The sequence below is a fragment of the Sorex araneus genome, chromosome 6 (genome assembly GCF_027595985.1).
Source record: "Sorex araneus isolate mSorAra2 chromosome 6, mSorAra2.pri, whole genome shotgun sequence".
In the NCBI taxonomy this organism is placed as follows: domain Eukaryota; kingdom Metazoa; phylum Chordata; class Mammalia; order Eulipotyphla; family Soricidae; genus Sorex; species Sorex araneus.
Genome location: NC_073307.1, coordinates 83416732 through 83437640, shown reverse-complemented (window position 1 = coordinate 83437640; position 20909 = coordinate 83416732). Strand labels below are relative to the sequence as shown.

General features: G+C 47.2%; 2 protein-coding genes across 7 annotated transcripts in view; one reads left to right on the top strand and one right to left on the bottom strand.

Annotated features, from left to right (window-relative positions):
* PFKM (phosphofructokinase, muscle) overlaps nt 1-7894 on the top strand; it is a 28366-nt gene extending 20472 nt beyond the window's left edge. For both annotated transcript variants that reach the window (XM_004610425.2, XM_055144138.1), the window contains exons 13-23: nt 473-536; nt 1286-1435; nt 2507-2577; nt 2940-3027; nt 3104-3256; nt 3725-3889; nt 5345-5406; nt 5820-5931; nt 6634-6733; nt 6817-6922; nt 7359-7894. In XM_004610425.2, coding sequence (XP_004610482.1) covers nt 473-536; nt 1286-1435; nt 2507-2577; nt 2940-3027; nt 3104-3256; nt 3725-3889; nt 5345-5406; nt 5820-5931; nt 6634-6733; nt 6817-6922; nt 7359-7503 — 1216 coding nt within the window. In that variant the 3' untranslated portion in view covers nt 7504-7894. The remainder of the gene's footprint in view (nt 1-472; nt 537-1285; nt 1436-2506; nt 2578-2939; nt 3028-3103; nt 3257-3724; nt 3890-5344; nt 5407-5819; nt 5932-6633; nt 6734-6816; nt 6923-7358) is intronic.
* A 1470-nt stretch (nt 7895-9364) lies between these two features.
* Nucleotides 9365-19457, bottom strand: ASB8 (ankyrin repeat and SOCS box containing 8). Of its 5 annotated transcripts, none has more exons than XM_055143460.1 (4): nt 19315-19457; nt 16922-17081; nt 15047-15151; nt 9365-11192 (listed from the first exon to the last, which is right to left on the bottom strand). In XM_055143460.1, exons 2-4 carry the CDS (start codon nt 17048-17050, stop codon nt 10560-10562), a joined length of 867 nt encoding a protein of 288 aa, XP_054999435.1. In that variant the 5' UTR covers nt 17051-17081; nt 19315-19457; the 3' UTR covers nt 9365-10559. The 5 variants fall into 5 exon arrangements, with proteins under 5 accessions (XP_054999435.1, XP_054999434.1, XP_054999436.1 ...); XM_055143459.1 differs by having other exon boundaries at nt 16922-17085; nt 19315-19452; XM_055143461.1 differs by lacking the exon at nt 19315-19457 and adding an exon at nt 19156-19308 and having other exon boundaries at nt 16922-17085.
* Nucleotides 19458-20909: the final 1452 nt, after the last annotated feature.

The window sequence follows — 20909 nt, the reverse complement described above, 5'->3', positions numbered from 1 at the left end:
AGAAGCCTCGAGCTATAGAACTCAGACGCTGAAATGAAGCCCAAATTCCCCCTCTTTCCAAACCCCAAATTTGAGCTTCTGCCTCTTGCTCTTCTTGGAGAACAACCTCTGCAGTAGTTTCTTCCTGAAGAGACTTTAACTGTGAGGTGGCCCGGGGGGTTGGTTCCCTCCAACGATGGCTTCTCCTGTTTGCTCTTGGTAATGTTATTTCCAGGAGAGGACCCCAGTGAGAGAAGTTTCTCTCTAGGCAAGGGGTAGTCACTTGTGTCTTTGAGGAGAGGGCTTGCAGAGTGTTTGATGTATCAGTGGAATCTCTTGCCGTCCCCTTAGCTGTCCCCTCCTGCTAAGCCCCGGTTATGTCCCCGGAGGTGTGCCCTGTGAACTCCATGGTGGAACAAGACTTCAGATCCTTTTGGCTGCTGGTCATGGGAAATGGCCTGAAGACATCCCCCTCTCGCTTTGCTTTGTACAGGAGCTTCATGAACAACTGGGAGGTATACAAGCTCCTGGCTCACGTCAGACCTCCAGTATCTAAGGTACTAGCAAGTTGCTCTCTTTCCTTGACTCTTTACCTCTCCTAGCCTTTATGAAGTGCTCTAAGTTGATACTCTCTATAGCCTTTGTCAACTTCTTGCACCCAGTCTAATTTTCAGTGCTGAGTTCTTGACTCTACTAAGATAATTTTCTCTTAGCCACCCCAGCTACCAGTCCAGTATTCTTAGTATTCTCTCGCTGTCTGGAACCCAAGACCTAGATCTAATTCAGGACTGAGAAGACAGGTTGCAGGGAACGGGAAAGAGGGAAAGGGGCAGCATATGTGTTCTTTCCTCTGGGGCAATGTGGGGATAATCCAGTGTACTCCAGCCACTCTCCCTGGGGGAATAGTTATTTTAGTATTTCTTGTCTATATGAAGTGTCTGGGTTACTTATTAAAGATGAATATTCTGTGTCTCTCGGGATTGGGATTTATCGCCAGGGGCCAGTGCTATGTAGAGTTTACAGCCGCCCTAGATAGATGATGAGGCACATGGCTTAAGGACATACTTTGGGAACTTCTGCTTTGGAAATTCTCTTGCTCCTTATGGAATGATATCTGGGATTGGGTGTATGTTTTGACTTGTGACAAAGAATTTTGCTTCCATTCTATGAAGGGACAACTATGCCGGCATTGCCTGGGAAAATGCTGTGCTCTCCTGGTCCTAGAACCTTCGAGGGACCCAGCATTTAGCTCTCCTTATTAGCCTGCCCCCTCCCCTCTGGGCTTCTGTCTTTCCTTCCTCTACAGGTCGCGTCACACACTGTGGCCGTGATGAACGTGGGGGCCCCGGCTGCAGGAATGAACGCCGCCGTCCGCTCCACTGTGAGGATCGGCCTCATCCAGGGCAACCGAGTGCTGGTCGTGCATGACGGCTTCGAGGGCCTGGCCAAGGGGCAGGTATGCGACCTGGAAGGAAGGCGAGCAGTTGCGCCAGGGCCAGGGAGCAGTGATGGGAGAATAAGTGGAGTAGGGGTGAACCTGCTCACTCTCTTTCCTTCCTGAGCCCCTTTCTACTCTGTCTTCCCTCTCAGAGTCTGAGCAGAATAGATAAAGCTGGAACCGGAGCGATGGTACAGTGGGCCTGCACACAACCAACTCAGATTCAATCCTGGAATTCCTTATGGTCCCCAGAGCACTGAGTAATTCCTGAGTGCAGAGCCAGGAGTAACTTCTTTTTTAAAAAAAAAATTTTATTGAATCACCATGAGATAGTTAAACGCTTTCATGTTTGGGTTACAGTCACACAATGATCAAACACCCATCCCTCCACCAGTGCACATTCCCCACCACCAGTATCCCCAGTATACCCCCCCTTTCCCACCCTCCCTCGGCCTCCATGGCAGACAATATTCCCCATACTCTCTACTTTTGGGCATTATAGCTTGCAACACAGACACTGAGAGGTCATCATGTTTGGTCCATTATCTACTTTTGGCACGCATCTCCCATCCCAACTGGTTCCTCCAGCCATCATTTTCTTAGTGATCCCTTCTCTATTCCATCTGCCTTCTCCCCTCTGCTCATGAAGCAGGCTTCCAGCTATGGGGTAATCCTCCTGGCCCTTGTATCTACCGTCCTTGGGTGTCAGCCTCATGTGATGTTATTCTATAAGAAGTAACTTCTGAGCATCACTTGGTATGACCCAAAAAACCTAAATTAATTAATTAATTTTTTAAAAGATAAATAGAGAAGGCAGTGAAACAAGACAGACACCACTGCAGTTTTCCCTTTGCAACATGTCACTTAATTCTCTCCCAAACTTTCGTATAGTTCCTGGGATAGTAGTGCTTAATAGTGATAGATGAACAGCCCATGTGAAAGAAACTCACCGAGGAGGGTGAAAACATGCTTAGTGTTCCTCTTGAGATCAGGAGGGTTGTAAATGTGGTGGAAGCAAGAAGTGGCATCATCCACATTAGCTTCCTGGTGCTTCAGCCACCAGCTGACCTGTGCGATCTTTCCCCACAGATTGAGGAGGCTGGCTGGAGCTATGTCGGGGGCTGGACTGGCCAAGGTGGCTCTAAACTTGGAACTAAGAGGTCAGTGGCTTTCCAGCAGCACCTCCTCCCCAGCGGTCCATAAAACTGCCCCGTGGACTGTGGGCACCTGTTTGATCCATCAGGGTGTGCCCTTCCTGCTTTGGTTGTGTGAATTCTCTATTCCCAGCTGACACTCACTTTGGTGGGGGCAGACATGCCCACCCAGACACCTTGTGGCCGTCCTAACAATTTAGAGCCCGCTTTGTATTCTTGGACTAGAGTGAGAGGCGGGGTAAGGACAGGGGAACACGTCATGAAAGCGGCAAGAGCCTTCTCACCAACTTCTCTCACCCTCCATTTTGCTCTTTCCCAACCCATCGCATCATTGCCCGTCCTGCGCCCCATGCTCCCCTTTCTTCTAGGACTCTGCCCAAGAAGAACATGGAGCAGATCAGTGCCAACATCACCAAGTTCAACATCCAGGGCCTCATCATCATCGGGGGCTTTGAGGTGAGTGCTCTCTCGTCTCCTCTCCCCTTACCTTTCCTCTTCTCGTCTCACTCCTGTCTCCACTGCCCTTTACCAGGCTTACACAGGCGGCTTGGAGCTGATGGAGGGCCGGACGCAGTTTGATGAGCTCTGTATCCCCTTCGTGGTCATTCCTGCTACAGTGTCGAACAATGTCCCTGGCTCAGACTTCAGCATTGGGGCTGACACAGCTCTCAATACCATCTGCACGGTGAGAGCCCCACCACTGCCCGTTATAAACCTTGAAATGGATGACTAAAAAGTAATCAACTTCCCCCCCCAACCAAATGATGTTTGAAAATGTTTCTTCAAGTTCAGATACTTAAAAGACTCTTATTTACCCAAAAAACAAAACCCAAAACCAAAAGCAGTATTCTTTTTCTTCCTCATGCATTTCCCTAACCAAGAACTGCATCTGTATTCTGTATACTGTTTACTTTTTTCCTTTCAGAGCTCCTATATCCTAATTTCCCTAATTCAACAGAATGGTCAGGGGCAACCTCCTTCACTGGAGAAGAGTTTTGCAGCTGTGTTGGCAGATTGCCCAGTGTACCTCAAAGCAAGGGCCTGATGAAGTATAGGTACCCTGTAGGTCTGGGCAGTTGGGTTAATACAGGGTTCGTGAAAGTAACAAGAATCCTGACCCTGTTTTTTAACCTTGATCTCGTTGTCTTTGCAGACCTGTGACCGCATCAAGCAGTCAGCGGCAGGCACCAAGCGTCGGGTATTTATCATTGAGACCATGGGAGGCTACTGTGGCTACCTCGCCACCATGGCAGGATTGGCAGCCGGTGCTGATGCTGCTTACATCTTTGAGGAGCCCTTCACCATTCGGGACCTGCAGGTAGATGAACATCAAGTGCCTACTAGGTAGTTTTCCTCACCCGTGTGTCCTGACAGCTCAAAGCAACAACAGTTGATTCTTCTTCAAGACTAGGAAGAACAGCAAGCAGGCAGTCTCCAGTATAACCTCCCATTGTGAACACAGCTACCGTAGCACTTGAAAGAGTTATGGCTAAGCCCTTTCCCTCCCTCCCTCCTTTCCCTCCCTCTTTTCTTGGGCCACACCCAGGGGCGCTCAGGGCTTACTCCTAGTTTTGTACTTTGGAATCACTCCTGGCAGTGTTCAGGCACCATATGTGGTGCCGGTGTCAAACCCAGATCGGCTGAGTGCAAGGCAAACACTCCAGCCCTTGCATTTTAGTTTTTGACATGGCACGCAGGGGAGCTATTATCTCATATATAAGAAACTAGTGAGTAGGTGGTTTAATTTTCTGCCAACTGGGCCAGCGGTTCAGTGCTTGGGCCCTGTGGTCCAGGGATGACTTAGGCCACCCTGACAGTGCTTGGAATCCTGCAGGGCTGCATCCTAGCGATGGTCTGGAGACCATGGAGCACCAGGGTCTGTGGGTCTGCTGCATGCGAGTCAACATTGTATTAGCTCTCCTGTCCTATTGTTCCATTTTTGAAGGGGATACTTTTTTTTCCTTCTGGGATGGAGCTCTGGTTCTTGTCTCATAGAGAGACTATATGATACTTCTTTTGCAAGATCCTAGTGTGCTGGTAGAAAAAGGTGCAACAGAAATGAGGGGAGTCAGGCTAAGGGAAGCCTCTAATCCAAGAATTTAGCCAACCCTTGTCAGTGGGGGTGGGGGAGTCCCCCCTCCACTCCTGGAGTCCCCTTCACCCCCAACTCAAAACCCAAATAAGGGGGCTAGAGCGATAACACAGCGGGTAGGAAATTTGCCTTGCACGCAGTCAACCTGGGTTTGATTCCCAGCATCCCATATGGCTCCCTAAGCACCGCCAGGAGTAATTCCTGAGTGCAGAGCCAGGAGTGACCCCTGAGCATCGCCGGGTGTGACCCAAAAAGCAAAAAACAAAAAACAAAACAAAAACCCAAATAAATGAAGGAACTGGTTCCGGGTGAGTCCCTGTTGTACAGACAAGCAACCCATTTTCACACGGACACTTGGGACGGAGGGAAATGGAATCAGCAACCCCAGAAGAGAGGTTGGGAGGGAGTGGAAGGTACTGAAATTGATAAGTACCACAACTGTTCTTACTGTCCCCCTTCCAGTTCTTGTCTTATTTGCATTTTCTTTTTACCTTTCAGTCTACTCTAAATTTCTTAAAGGAATTAGGCATAGTTCAGGCCCCAGACTATAGCCAATAGTTTTCCGTGTCCCCGTCCCTCCTGGAAAGGCCTGGTGGGGAAGAAATCTATGCAATTGCACAACTGTGTCTCTTCCCAGCTGGAGTTTACCATTTCAGAATTTACTTACTGTTTTATTTTCAGGCGAATGTTGAACATCTGGTGCAAAAGATGAAGACAACTGTGAAAAGGGGCTTGGTATTAAGGTACTCACCAACAGTTTGTTCCTAAGTGAGGAGAAGCAATCGGAACATCTTAGCTCTAGCCATGATTGGGGTACTCTAACAAATCTGTGGCTACACAGGGAACAAATTTGAATCATGGGAGGACATAGAAAAGAGGAGAACAGAGCCTGGAGCAATAGTAGAGCGGAGGGCATTTGCTGGGCACATGGCTAATCTGGGTTCGACCCCAGCATCCCATAGGATCCCCTGAACACTTCCAGGAGTAATTCCTGAGGGCAGAGCCAGGTGTAACCCTGAACATTGCTGGGTGTGGCCCAGAAAGCAAAAAAATATGCAAATTTGAAAGTGGGGAGAACAAAGCCTTCAGAGGCAGGAAGTGGGTGGAGGGAGGGAGAGAGAATCAGAGTCACAGGCTTTTGGTCTTTCCCTGGCAGGAATGAGAAGTGCAATGAGAACTATACCACGGACTTCATTTTCAATCTGTACTCCGAGGAGGGGAAGGGCATTTTCGACAGCAGGAAGAATGTGCTTGGCCACATGCAACAGGTAGGGAAGGTGCCCGGGCCCTGCTCGCCGCACACAGCCAGCCAAGCTCCCGACCCACCGAGGCTCCGTGGAATGTCAGTGCCGTCACAGAGCGGCTGCAGTCTTAGGCCATCAGAATCTCTTTACCCATAAGGAGAGGGGAACGGGTGACTGACACGCTGGTGAAAGGTGTGGGGTTGGAATGTTTCTTACAGAAAACCCTACCATTATTGTAAGCCATGGTGCCTAAAATAAAAATAAATGAAAACCAGAGATGATGGCCTGAAGGTATTAGGTAGTCCCTCCTCTATATTTAAGGCAGCCTTTGTTATTTTACTATTTTTCATATATTATTTTGGCTTTGGGGCCACACCTGGCAGTTCAGGAGCTGCTCCTAGCTTGGCGCTTCGGGTCACTCCTGGCGTGTCTGGGGAACCTTGCTGGCTTAGCTCACCCTCGGTCCCTACATATTTCAGCATTTCTCCTCACAAATTTCTGTATTTCTTTCCTGGCAGTCAACCAAGGAGCATTCCCCTTTCTCTGTGTTTCCAGATAGCATTGCCGCTTCGCCAGTGTCCTTCCCTCTGGAAGAGTTTTTTGTTTGGGGGCCACACCTGACAGTACTCAGGGATCACTCCTCGTGGGGCTTTTTTGGGGGGGTGCTAGGGATGGAACTCAGGTCTCTCTCTGGCCCCTCTGTAATTTTTGTGATTCATCTTGCAGGGTGGCAGTCCAACCCCATTTGACAGGAATTTTGCCACCAAGATGGGCGCCAAGGCTATGAACTGGATGTCTGGGAAAATTAAAGAGAGTTACCGTAATGGTAGGCGGGGCAAAGGGGCGAATTTCATCTCCAGGGAGGTGACTGCTCCAGCTTGGAAGCTGACTGACCATTCCTTCTTGCAGGGCGGATCTTTGCCAATACCCCAGACTCTGGCTGTGTTCTGGGTATGCGTAAAAGGGCCCTGGTCTTTCAGCCAGTGACTGAGCTGAAGGATCAGACAGATTTTGAGTGAGTACATTGACTTTCTTGTTTTTTTGTTTTTTTTGCCTTTTGGGTCACACTCGGCGATGCACAGGGGTTAACTCCTGGCTCTGCACTCAGGAATAACTCCTGGCAGTGCTCGGGGGACCATGTGGGATGCTGGGAATTGAACCCAGGTCAGCCACATGCAAGGCAAACGCCCTACCGGTGTGCTACTGCTCCAGCCCCGAGTACATTGACTTTCCGGAGTGTTCCCTCTCTTGCTGTTTTAAATTGTGCTCTTGATTTGTTCCCTGTCTTTAGTCCTTGTCTCGTAGGAGTGATACTTGATCGATATAAGTCTTACCTACCTCCCTTTGACCTAATGCCTGTGCCCCAATCCAGCCCCTTCTGTGCTATTTCTATCAGCCTGTGATAGAAGTTGATTGGGTGCTGAAATATGCCATCCTCATCCCCCCTCTAGGCACCGCATCCCCAAGGAACAATGGTGGCTGAAGCTGAGGCCCATCCTAAAAATCCTGGCCAAGTATGAGATCGACTTGGATACCTCTGAGCACGCCCACCTGGAACACATCAATCGGAAGCGGTCTGGAGAAGTTCCTGTCTAAACCACTCTGGAGAAAGGGGAGTGGATTGTCCCATCATGATCAACTCACTGCCTGACAGATCCACGCCCCCACGTATTCTCAAGTGTTTTAGCTCATGTTTTCCACTAGGTTTCCTTTAATTCTGTAACTGCAGCTACGATCAGCTCTGCCAGAAGGTAGTGAGTGAAAGCTCCTTTTAGGTTCAGTTTGTCATGACTTCTACCCCAGCTTCACCTGTCACCACAAGACTGGGCTCCTCTAGTGCTACTGCTAGATTTCAGTTACTCGGTTAGAATTTTCCTAAAAGTAAGCTTTATTTATTTCTTTGTGATAACAAAGTCTTGATTCCCCCACGACTTTTACTACAGTGACAAATATTAACTACACTAATAAATGCCAACTGGTCACTGTGCTTTTGGTTCTCATGTTGTCTTCACAAGTAGGAGGTACTCCGACCGGCCTCAACCACCAGATGCTGCACAGAAAGAACACGTGGGGAAGTGGAACCTAGGCGTTCACCATGCAGATTCTGCCTCCTGGATTATTTTCCCACAGTATCTCTTGATTCAGTACATAGGGTTCTAGAATAGCGTATACTGACTGGTCTTCACATTTAATCTAGGTTTTTGTTTGTTTTGCTTTTTGGGTCACACCTGGCATTGCACAGGGGTTACTCCTGGCTCATGTACTCAGGAAACACCCCTGGCGGCGCTCAGGAGTCCATATTCACATTTACTCTAGACTAATTCCTCTTGCATCCTCTATAGCCAATAGATGTCTTGCATCCTACAGCCAACAGATACTCCCTGAAGCATAAAATTGTGTTTGATCTCTTTGTTTGGGGGTCACACCAGACAGTGTTCAGGCCTTATTCCTGACTCAGGGATCACTTCTGATGCGCTTCGGGGACCATATGGGATGTCGGGGATTGAATCCAGGTTGGCCACGTGCCAGGCAAACACCCTCCCCACTGGACTATCGGTCCAGCTCTGTGTTTGACCTCTTGATCATACATGTCATACATACCCTTTAGCCAGAGCTGCTTTCTTTCATTCGTCCCAGGATCTCTACCCCCAACAAAGAGCTCTTCGCAGCTTTCCCCCTAAACTTCTACTCTAGGAAAGTGGAACTGTTTCCTTCTTTGGAAAGACATATCCATTTTGTTTTGGGGCGCACAAGCAGTGCTCAGGGCTCACTCCTGGCTGTGCTTGGGATCACATGGCATGCTGTATGGGTCAGCCATGTGTAACGCAAGCAACTTATACCCCATACTATCTCTCTGGCCCAAGACACATCCATTTTGAAAGCCTGGGAAATTGAAACACCAAGTCCTGAACTGTGTTTGGTTAGAAGGCTGAAATACTGCTTTGCAGAGTTGTCGCTATTTCAATTTGTTTTCTGTTCCATAACAACTTCTTCCTTTACCTAAATATCCAACTGCCCAAACTACTGGATGCCTCATGAATGCCAGGTTAGCTTCTAATAACCAGATCCTGACTCTTGGCACAAGCATCTCTGTTTCTCCCAACCTAGTTGGAGTTTACTGATTTGCTTGATGTAGTAGAAGAGGTGTGAGATTAGGATTAGCTTTAGTACATCACTGTTTCTAGCTGTCTGTGATTATTACTATAAACTGAAAATAGTCCTAAAAAGTGACTGAGAAGGCTGGTCAGAGCCTAGAATTAAAAATTAGCCAAGTAAATGCTCTTTGTACGGTTCTCTAAGAAGAAAAGATACTAACAACAAGTATCAAGTACTATTATTCAATCCTCAAAATGGTTTGTGAGGGGCTGATGTTAGCCCTGTTTCAGAGCAGATTTCACTGGGGCTCAGGATGATTAAATAATGTGGATAAAAGTAGGAACAGTAGAAATTACCAAACTTGCTTTTAGAACTATTTATTTCTATTTTTTTTTAAGTGAGCAAAAAACAGCAAAAGGGCAAGAGGAAACACTTTTTCAGATTCGCTGTGCAGCAGGTTCCGTTCTTTTCCTTCTTTTTTTTTTTTGGTAGTTCCCAACCAATATTTTTGAAAAGGCTTTTCAAATTTGCATATAGATAATCTAAGATCAATAACAACTTGATCTAGTTTAGGAACATTAAAAAAAAGTATTTTTGAATAAGTATTATTCATTAAAACTGATCTTTTTTTTGGGTAAACAGCTCATAAAGTTCATAAAATGTTTTCCCTCTCCCCAATTCCACCCCCGTCACCCCATCATATAAATCAGTGAAAAGCAAAGTTTGCAAACCAACTCAAAGAAATATAACTCCAAACTCTTAGCAGAGTAAGCGTACAACAGGTAATGAAGATGACCCCTGGGAAAAGGCAGCCCAGACTATCTATCCAACCCACTACAGCACACATCTTCATCTGCAATGCAAAAGAGAAATGCACTGCATTAGGAAGAGAAATAACTACATCAGAAATTCTTAATACTTTTAGTACTCAGGGCTGCTGAGAACCTGCTATGTCCTCTACTCTATGGAAAACAGCAAGACAATCTGTCTGGAATTTTGAGCTTCTGTTATAACCCTTGGGCACACCATGGAAAAGAGGCCAAGACTGCTGTTTACCCATGATGTGACACTTTAGGGATGCTGTTCAGTCCAATTATGAAAGCACACCCTTTTGGTGTATTTGGCTGCAACTAACAGGAATTTTCTTTAACTTTCTCACACATCAGTTAAAATAATTCTAGTGGGATTCTTCTGAAATCACATCTACAAAGGAAAACCAAACACAGTCTTTAAATATTCCTTATCTTCCCAGAGAAATATGGCTGCACGGTTGACTGTTTTTCCCCTAAAGGGGAAGCCGGGGAGGGGAAGAACCTCTTCTTTTGCAGGGTACAATACAAAAAGCAATAAACAGAAAACAAAAGTGAGGGATTTTTTTTGTTTGGTTGTTTGGTTTGGGGAGGTGAGATGGTATGGAGGTTACTGTTGTGACGTGTTGCCTGGAAATATAAACCATACAACAAGAATGTCTGCTTTTCCGGTTTTCCAAGACAGAGTACTTGAGGGGAAACCTCACCCCGAGTTGCCTGCCTGCTGGTGTAAGTGTCTCTTCCAGATTATTCTATGAGTAGCAGGTACTCTTTCAGAGAAGCTGGCAGTGGAAGGCCCTTCACTGCATCTGGTAGATACTGGAGCCCCAGGCTGCGGCGCACGGCATAACGAGATAGTGTCTTTAGAGTTCCTGGGACAGAGCACAGAAGAGTCAGTTTTTCACACAGCTGCTGGTCTCTGGCCACTTCACGGGGCATGATGCCATTTTTCCTTAATTCAAAGTGTCCAACAGCTCTGTGGAGGAGCTCAAAGCAAGAGTCCTCTTTTTCCGTTCCAAGTCCCCTGACTAGGAGAGCCACCAGGCGGGAGATGGGCGTCTGGCCTTTTAGGTTGGTGACTCTCACCTCTGCACCATAATCAAGAAGGATACTGACACTCTCAAGGTTCCCCTTCATGGCAGCCCAGCTGAGTGGAGTATCATTGTTATAATCCAGAGCGTTGACAGAGGCGCCGCTCTCTAGGAGGGCCCGCACACATTCAGCATTGTTCTTAAAGGCTGCCCAGTGGAGTGGGGTATCTCGGTTGCCATCCAGTGCATTAGGATTTGCACCATACTCCAACAAGACCTCCACACAAGCCTCGTCCTTCTCAGCCGCATAGTGCAAGGCAGTTCGATTGTAACCATCCAGGGCATTCACCTGTAAAGAGACAGGAATACATTACAGCAGACAATCTATTGAACGGAAGAAAAGTAGACAATGCAGCTTACCTATATCTAATCGCTGTGGAACTTTTCTATGGAATGTTCTAAAGAAGCGGGTCAATAAGCAATTTCCAGGGAATTTGATGGCGATATGACAGGAACATAGGAGCAAATAGGAAAATAATTTTCCCCAAACAACCAATATTCTAGCTTTTGCATCGATTAGCTGGTGGGCATATTTCAGTTTTTGCTGTGTTATTATATACTATCAACAGCCAACATCCAGAGACTATAAAACCAAGCTCCCGGAAGAGAGTGACGCAGTCTCTTGCCCCCGTGCCTGGCTGTCTTCACCGAGGCCCTCGAACGGGATGGGCGGCGTTTCCCTCCCCGCTCTGAGCAGAGCCTCAACAGTTGAAGACCTCCGGAACCCAGCCACAGCCATGCTCAAGGCCCCTCTCCACACGTTCAGACGAGCCTCACGCATGAAAAAACCGGCAGAGGAACCCCAGTGTGTGGGACCCCGGGCCTCGATCTCCAAGGCTGCTCGTATTGGGACTGAGCCTCTTCCATCCAGATTCCCCATTTTCCAGTAACTAGGCAGTCACACCCAGAAACTGCCCCTGGTGCCATGTAATCCCATCAACGGCCAACATCTAATGACTATAAAACCAAGCTCCCAGAAGACATCTTATAGCCTAGTTCTCCCTCTTGGAGAACCTGACAAGCTACCGAGAGTATCCCGCCTGCATGGCAGAGCCTGGCAAGCTACCTGTAGCGTATTCAATATGCCAAAAACAGTAACGATAGGTCTCATTCCTCTAACCCTGAAAGAGCCTCCAACAGTTGGGAAAGATGAGTAAGGAGAGGCTGCTAAAGTCTCAGGGCTGAGTGTAATAAAGACGTTACTGGTGCCCGCTCGAGTAAATCGACGAACAATGGTATGTCAGTGACAGTGATACAGTGATTATATATTATACACTAAAAAATAACTCAGCACAGAGAAAGAGGTAAAGAAGGTGGGGGTTGAAGTGATAGTACAGCAGGCCGGGCACTGGCCTTGCATGTGGCTGATTGGGTTCAATCCTTGGCATCCCAGGTAGTCCCCTGAGCCTGCCAGGAGTTATCCCCAAGTGCAGAACCAGGAGTAAGCCCTGAGCACCACTGCTATGTGTTGGCTACTACTCCAAAAGGCATTTGCTGGAAAGCAGCCTAAATGTACTCAACAGGATAAAGGCTCTGGATTCTTCTATCATCCCAGCTCACTGTCTCCAGTGGCCAGCAGCAACCAGACTGAAAAAGAATGAGTCCAAAGCTGTGTCCATCTAGCTTTCCTGTGTTCTTTGGTCATAGAGAGAAGCTCAAATTGTTCGTCCAAGCCAGACCGATTGTCCCCCAAAGTTATATATATATAAACAAAGCCCTGTGGGTTCACAAGATAACCTGGATAAAAGCATATGGAAGGAAGGTGCTGGAAAAGCAGATGCCTTGCCTAAAACTGGAGCCACTTACAATCTCTAAAGGCTACAAAACTTCCAAATCCAAACTTTAAAATAGCATATTATCTTCCTCTGAAAAATATCGTAAAGAAAAGCTAAAATACTGAACAGAGTTCAACTGTATATAGCTCAGAGGTTCCCAAACATTTGGTCTACCATCTGGTATAAGAGAAAAAAAAATCACCCAGTAGCCCTCTCTCCCCCACCTGTCTCTGAAAATCTATACTTCATTTAAGCAAACAAAGCACCCTCTGGCTGCAGCTAAGGCCAGGACCACCCGTCCCCTGAATTATTCCAGTGCCCTCATCCCACCCACACTGGGAAAAATAAATATAGTCAAAATTTTTTTCCAAGATATTTTCACTTTCATCAGTAACATTGTTCAGTGGCTTTCACTTCAGGGTCACTCACAAAAGTGATGGAATAATAATGACAAGTACAGAACAAAACTGTATGGACAAGGATCCTGGATGACACCTTAACAATAACGACTAGTGTGTTTGTTTTGTTTTTGTTTTTTCTTTTTGGGTCACACCGAGCGATGCACAGGGTTTACTCCTGGCTCATACACTCAGGAATTACTCCTGGAAATGCTTGGGTGACCATATGGGATGCTGGGAATCGAACCTGGGTTGGCCACATGCAAGGCAAATGCCCTACCCGCTGTGCTATCTCTCCAGCCCCTGACTAGTGTGTTTGGAAATGACACACAAATGTCTGTCTCAAATTAACACTTTTGTATGTGCACTTTTAAGGTTACTCACACATAGTTAAAACTGCAAACTTCTTTAGCCAATTTAGTTCACTGTTACATCCTACTGATCCTCCCTCCCCTCATCCCTCATTCCCTCCTTCCTTATTTGATTTTTGGTGCCACACCTGACAATGCTCAGGGTTTACTCCTGCCTCTGCACTCAGGAATTATTCCTGGTGGTGCCTGGGGACCATACGGGATGCTGGGGATTGAATCCCAACTGGCTGCATGCAAGACAACTATCCTACCTGCTCTGGCTCCTGATCTATATTTCTGTTTTAGGATATATAGAAAATAAGAAGAAAACAGGTCTATGATATAATAGTATAAACAGCCCAATCTTGAGAAAGATATTCTTTTTAGTGTTGGTTTGGTTTTTGGGCCACACACAGCAGTGGTCAGTCAGGGCTTACTCCTGGCTCTCCAGTGCGATCATTCCCAGCAGGGCTGGGATGGCAGGAATCTAACCATGTACGTCAGTGTGCAAGGCAAATACGGTAGCTCCCAGAAGAGAGAGATGCAGAGTGTCTTGTCCGCATGCCTGGCCGTCTTCCTCGGGGCCCCTCGGAGGGGATGGTCTCCAGCTTCCCTCCCCGCCCTGAGTAGAGCTCCCGGCGGCTGAAGACCACTGGAACCTGGCCACAGCCATGCTCGAGGCCCCTCTCCACATGTTCGGACAGGCCTCACTCATGAAGGTACCGGCAGAGGAACCCAGGTGTGTGTAATCCCATCAACGGCCAACATCCAGAGACTTAAAAGCAAGCTCCCAGAAGTGCGCGGCCGCTTTGCGGCCGCACAATATCTTATAGCCTACTTCTCCGTCTGGGAGAAACTAGCAAGCTTCTGAGAGTTTCCTGCCCACATGGGACTGCCGTGCAAGCTTCCCATGGTGTATTCATATGCTAAAGCCAGTAACAAGCTGGATCTCATTCCCCTGACCCTGAAAGAGCCTCCAGTGTGACATTGTTGGGAGGGCCGAGTCAAGAGAGACTTCTAAAATTTCAGGGAAAGGACGAATGGAGAGGTTACTGAGCCCACCCGAGAAATCGACGATTAACGGGATTTTGTGATTCGTGATTATTTATCTGCTACTGAAGTTTGACAGTAGGTCTCACCTGGTGTAGATCAGTGGTTTTCAGTCCTTTTATACCTGCTGATGAGTACTAGCCTGCAGACTGGGGGGTTGAAAATCCCTTGTTAAGCAGCAATACCTTTTTCATGGAATGGCAAGAAATTTATGTTCATTGGCGCAGGTCAGAGGAACCAGTGGCTGAAACCACTGGTTTAGATTTAATCACAGTACATGGGTGTCTTAAGAATTAACTAGGAAAAATAGGCAGTTCCAGAAGAAAGGCTGAAGAGAAAGGATGGAATAGATTTCCCTCTTCTGGAACCGTAACAGCTTGGAAGAAAGGCAAAGGATGTAATCCTTAGGATCATTTTATATATTTACCACAATATTTTGCTTTAGAATGGGCTGTGCCAGTGTTATATCATGTGCAAAGAGATGAGAAAAGAGACAAAAAAATTAAGAAAATATGAAGCACATGTTTTAGACTATAACCAAAAAAATGTTAAAAGCAACTCAAACATTACCTCTGCTCCTTTCTCCAGGAGCAGCTCCACACAGTCCGCATCTGACACCATGCAGGCACAATGCAGAGGCTTCAGCGTGCCGTGGGTACAGTTCACATCGGCTCCCTAGGGGCAGAAGGACACTCAGTCAGTGTGCTCAGCTCTGGCTCACAAAGGGTGACAGTCAGAGGGGTGGGTCTGAGAGAAGAGGGCTCTGACCGACTACACTCTAAACATTATCCTGGCCCCAATTTCTATTTCTATTACCTAAATAATATAATGCTATTATATCAGCCAAGAGAATACACTGAAGATGAATGAGAGGAATAATCAATTACTTAGAACAAGTTCTTAACTTCCTACAAGGCAACCTGCCAGATGGCCACGCGGACACTGCTGAGAACATAAATTTAGGCTGGGAACATAAACTTATGTGTAACAGCAACAGGAACCTGATGCTCGAGCAGGAAAGATGGAAAAGCAATGTACTTTCTGTGGTCACCATGTGCTGAAAAGTAAGGAAAGCAAGTTTGCCGGACTGAAACAGGAGGACTGGCACATTCTTTTTGCCATCCAAGAGATGAGCATCATGAAAGGACAGCATCCTAACATTAGCTTGTTTGTAAACATCTTCAAGTAGCCTCTCTGCATCAGCACTCACTGCCACTTGGCCCCTGCTAGTGCTTCTATTTCAAATCTGATAAAGGAGACAGATACCAGTCAGGACCAAAGTCACTGAGTGACTCAGCAGCAGAGCTAGAATTAGAGTGTGACAAAGTTTCTACTGATGAGCCTTCTGATACCATAAGACTTCCCACAGCTCGCCACAGCACACTAAAGGACTCAGACATACAGACTCTTAATAAGAATTCCAAAGTTGCTATAAAGGACATATAGAAATAACATCTGGATTTATTTTGTAGTGACAAAAAATTACCTAGTAACTTTAACAGCAATAATATAAAGTAATATGCAAAAATATACAAAAATAATATAGACTCAAAGAACTTATAAGTTATTTTTACACAGAATTACTGAATTGCAATGGCAAGTATCAAGAGAGTTAAGAAATTTTCTTAATGGGGCCAGTGATAGTACAGTGGGTAGGGTGCTTGCCTTGCTTGTGGCCCACTCAGGTTCGATCCCCAGCATCCCATATGGTCCCCATGCAACACCAGGAGTAATTCCTGAGTACAGAGCCAGGAACAGCATCTGAGCACTGCAGGATGTGGTGCAAAAAAAGAGAATTTAAAAAAAGGGAAAAAAGTATATACCATTAAGCCCAAAATGAATATTTGTTTTAGGCGTTAACTTTCTCTTCAGAACAAAAAGTAGTAGGTACTGGAGGCTGGAGTGATAGCACAGCGGGTAGGGCATTTGCCTTGCACGCAGTCAACCCGGGTTTGGATCCCATATGGTCCCCAGAGCACCACCAGGAGTAATTCCTGAGTGCATGAGCTAGAAGAAACCCCTGTGCATCGCTGTGTGTGACCCAAAAAGCAAAAACAACAACAAAAAGAAACAAAACAAAAAGTAGGAGGTATTAAGACAGAAGGGAACTAATTAACGATAATAAACCACAAGCACTTTGAAACCACTTCTGCTTTGTTCACCGTCTTCCTCCCTTACTAAACACATGTAGAATACTTTGAGTTTCCTGGATCCCATATATATTGTTTAAATAGATTTTTACAAAGAACAGAATATATTTCCTGAAGAAAAATATCAGATACACAAAGGGAAAGAGAGAAGCAAAACACAGGCAAAATAGATCTTGATGGTCTAGTAAGTGCATTTCTGCGCTGAGCAGGGTTGCAAATCTGTACCTATTGGGATTCCCCAAGACCCTTTGACTTCACCTCCTAGAAGAATGCACATCAATGGAAGCACACTCACCCCTCTGATGAGATCCTCCACATTATCATGTGGGAAGGAACGAATGGCAGCGATTGTTCGGATCAGGCGTTCTGAGAGAGAGTATTTGCTCTGGATGCTCTGCATAATATACCACATACTGGAACTCATCAAGGCTCAGAGTACGTTCACATGCTCCAAACTGCCTGGAACAAAGAAGTTTTAGGCATACACAGCATCACTCATCATTCCTGTCCCACAGGTAGAAGTACTTTGTGGACTTCCTAACACTAACAAAAGATTTCACAGAAATCAGTGTTTAATTAATACATAGTCTTAATCATAAGAAAATGATGTAAAAGCTTTGACCCTCTCTGGCCTTGTTTAGCAGAAGATTTCTTCAAGACTCACTAGGAGGGGCCGATCTCCAGAGGGTAGGGCACTTGCCTTGCGTGAGGCAGACCCACGTTTGATCACAGGTTTCCCAAATGGTCTCCCAAGCACCACCAAGACTAATTCTTGAGCACAGAGCCAGGAGTACACCATCAGGTTTAGCCCCCAAACAAAATAAAACAAACAAAAAGATTCCTAAAAAGGTCTGTTTAGTCTACAGACAAGACTGGGTAAAATAAGGGAGTTTAAAGCCATTTTTTAGAGGATCGACATCAGGTGCTCTGAGTGCCGAGGAAGGACACAACAGGAGCTGGGGACTGAACTCGGGGCCTTGCACATATTGGACGCCTGAGCTCTCTCCTTAGCCCTCAGAAGGGAGTTTCAAAAGCTGAGGATGCCAAAACATTCCTTTCTCCTTTTGAATTTTGTGACTTCATTATCAACACTGTCTTTAGGTTATTTGTTACATCTGACTTGCAGTATATTTGTGTGCATATTATTTCTTCATCTAAATTTTAATGAGTTGTAAGTCAAGGTCCACGACTTGTATTTGCTTGGCACAAATAACAGCGCAACAGCCAGAGTGTCACAAAAGTGGATATTTAATAAATATTGGTTGACTGACTAAAGGGGATGGAGGCCATTGCTGCGTCTAAGGAGAGGGAAAAGGCTATGAAACAAATATCAGTAAAAGCAAGTATCTGTGAAATAGTTTAAAATGGCTCTATCTATAAAAGGAAAAAAAGGGGACAGATTCAAGGTAACAGTCTACAACAAAGAGGGAATGTAAAAGTATAATTATACTGTAGACACCTATTAACATTTGAAAAAATTTCAAGGTTCACATCAGTGACGTTTAAGTTGCAGGCAAACATGCAGCGCTACCACAAGAAAATGAAAGCAAAAAACTGGCTGCTCATCATGATAATTGAAAAACAGTTTTAGGCAAATACATGCTGAAACAACAACACGGCAGAGTTTAGGATGAAGATCATAATGAACTATCGTAAAATTTTGGGCTGACTAGGAACAACATACTAGATGGTTACAGGAAACAAGGTGGAGGATTTCTATTAAAATGATCAAAATCTGAAAATACAGTATGCTGTCCCAGCGTGACTGTTTACGAATCGATGTTCTTATTAATCTACAGCTCCTGGGAAGTAAATATAGTGTCATTTTCAATAGTCCCGGGACAAGGAAGATTCTCAAATATTATTAAGCCAACTGTAAAGCCAACTACGTGGAATCCTCAAAGTATCAAAACTGAGGTACTTACACATGACATAAGTATATCACGTAGACAATATAGACAATGATCACTATTATACAGACCACGATTACTAAGGGAACAATGCTAGTTATTCCGGCTATTCCATCCTTTTCGCTTCACGGCAAGGAGTACCCCTTCTCCGTTATGTATTACACGATAAACTAATGGTTCCTGTTTTGCTAATCATTAGCCACTGATCGGTTTCCAATATACACGGTGCCAATTAAGAGGATGCAAGCTAAAAAAATAAAAAATCCATGAATGTGTGTCAGTGACTCAGTTGGCCCCCTCCCCTATTTGACGAGGACCCTCTAAGGACACACGGCTGTCTGCAGAGCCGCAACTGAGCGGTCTAAGGCGCGGCGGCTGCGGGCGGCCCGGGTTCGAATCGCGGCTTCGGGGCCTCGGCTCCGCGGGGCTGCGGCCGCCCGGCCCCGGGGGGCCCTCACGGCGCCCCTCCCGCGGCCCCCGCGCGCGGGCCGCCCCCGCCTCCCCGCGCCCCCGCTCCCGCCTCGTCGGGCCCCCGGGCAAGCGGCAGGGGGCGCCGTGGGGGGGGAGGGGAGCCCCCGAGCCCGCCGGCCCCAGCCCGCCGGGGCCCACCCGCCCGCACCTGCGGGAGTCAGGCTCGCGGCCGCCGCCAGGGCCCTGCGCCCCCCGCGACCCCCTCCCCGGCCTCGCCCAGGCCGGGAACGGCGTCGGGGGCCTCGAGGGCGCGCGCAGCCCCGGTGCGGGCCGGAGCGGGCGTTACCGGCGCCGGGGCCGCACTCACCCCGGCGCGGCGCTCGGCGGGGGCTGCGGAGCCGCTGTCAACGCGTGACCCGGAAGCAGAAGTTGTCCCCGGCCGGGCCCCGCTGTTTACGGACGGCGCGCCGCGACGTGGACGGCGCATGCGCACCGGTGTCTGCCGGCCGCTTAACGGGTTCTGGGCTCGCCGCAGCCCGCGGCTTCGCGCAGGCGCCCTGCGGCCCGCCCCGCCGCAGCCCGGACGCGCCTCTGCTCCTGCCGGCTTCTTCCCTCCGAGCGTGTCGCTGCACGTCCCCAGGTTCCTCCCAGGCTTGACGCCTCGATCTAGTTGCCCAGGACGCTCAAGTGTTCATGAAAGCGGTGTCGACAGTTCAAAGAGACTCGCATTATTCGTACTATTGAAGTGATCTGTGCTCTGAAACCCCCGGGTGCCTCTCTCGGGGAACTAACTAGACTAAAGATAAACAGCCACCCCAGGGGGGTGAGAGCCCAGATGTTGAGGACCGCAGAAGATGTGCATGCGGATGTAACCCCGCTTTCCCGGAGACTGACACCGTCGCGGGCTGTACTGTCCTGGCAGAGTATGAATGTTGACGCCGGCAGTACATGGTGGTGCCCATCGAGAGTGAAACCGTGACGTCTGCTGGCTGTAAGTGCTCTCCATCAGCCGGCAGCTTGTTTAAGCCGAAGTGTCTAGCACTCACCCCTGGAAACTTGCTTAAGCGACAACATTTAATCAGAATAAAGCAAGGTCTAGCTAGTCCTCATGCGCCGTTGGTGGAGTGGAGAGTTGGAAAGGAGTGAGCCTCCCCTCAGTTGCAAACTCATAAAGCATTTTTCCATATGGTTGTGCTCCACCTCCCTACTTCCGGCTACTCTGCTATGTGAGTTTGTCTGATTTTTTATAAGAAACCAAAATCATATTCTAAGTGAATTATCTCAAATGTTAATTATCTCAAATCTCCAAGCCTGCTCGGATCGGGACTGGGCTTCCTCTACCCAGACCCCCCATTTTCCAGTAGCTTGGCAGCCACACCCAAAAGTTGCCCCCAATGCCGTGTAATCCCATCAACCCCAAGATCCAGAGACTATAAAAGAATGCTCCTGGAAGCAACCTCACAACCTCTTATAACCTAGTTCTCCCTCTCAGAAAACCTGACAAGGTACCAAGAGCATCTTGCCCGCATGGCAGAACCTGGCAAGCTCTCCATGGCATATTCAGTATGCCAGATACAGTAAGGACAATGGGTCTCATTCTCCTTACCCCGAAAGAGCCTCCAATGTAGCACCACTGGGAAGAATGAGTAAAAAGAGGCTGCTAAAATCTCAGGGCTAGGATGAATGGAGACGTTACTGGCACCTGTTCAAGCAAATTGATGATCAACGGGATGACTGTGATACAGTGATACAGTGATCTCAAACGCTGGCAAAGGTTTCTAAAGAATATTTTTTAAAAACAAGCAACAAATAGATCTATGAGCTACTACTTTCAGATTTTTAGATTAAAGCATGCTTTGGTTATTGGTAGATAGCTCCGTGGAATAAGAATTTAGTGGAAGCTCTCTGACCTGGAGGGAATCTTTAGTGTTGACCTGAAACTGTAGTTACATAATAAGGACA

What these genes read in the sequence shown, in the direction of transcription:
- ASB8 (XM_055143460.1), bottom strand. Translation starts at nt 17,050, where the DNA reads ATGAGTTCCAGTATGTGGTATATTATGCAGAGCATCCAGAGCAAATAC. An exon ending in TGGAGGATCTCATCAGAGGG is followed by an intron (nt 15,152 to 16,921) that starts GTGAGTGTGCTT and finishes TTCTGCCCCTAG; the next exon opens with GGAGCCGATGTGAACTGTAC. An exon ending in TCCTGGAGAAAGGAGCAGAG is followed by an intron (nt 11,193 to 15,046) that starts GTAATGTTTGAG and finishes GTCTCTTTACAG; the next exon opens with GTGAATGCCCTGGATGGTTA.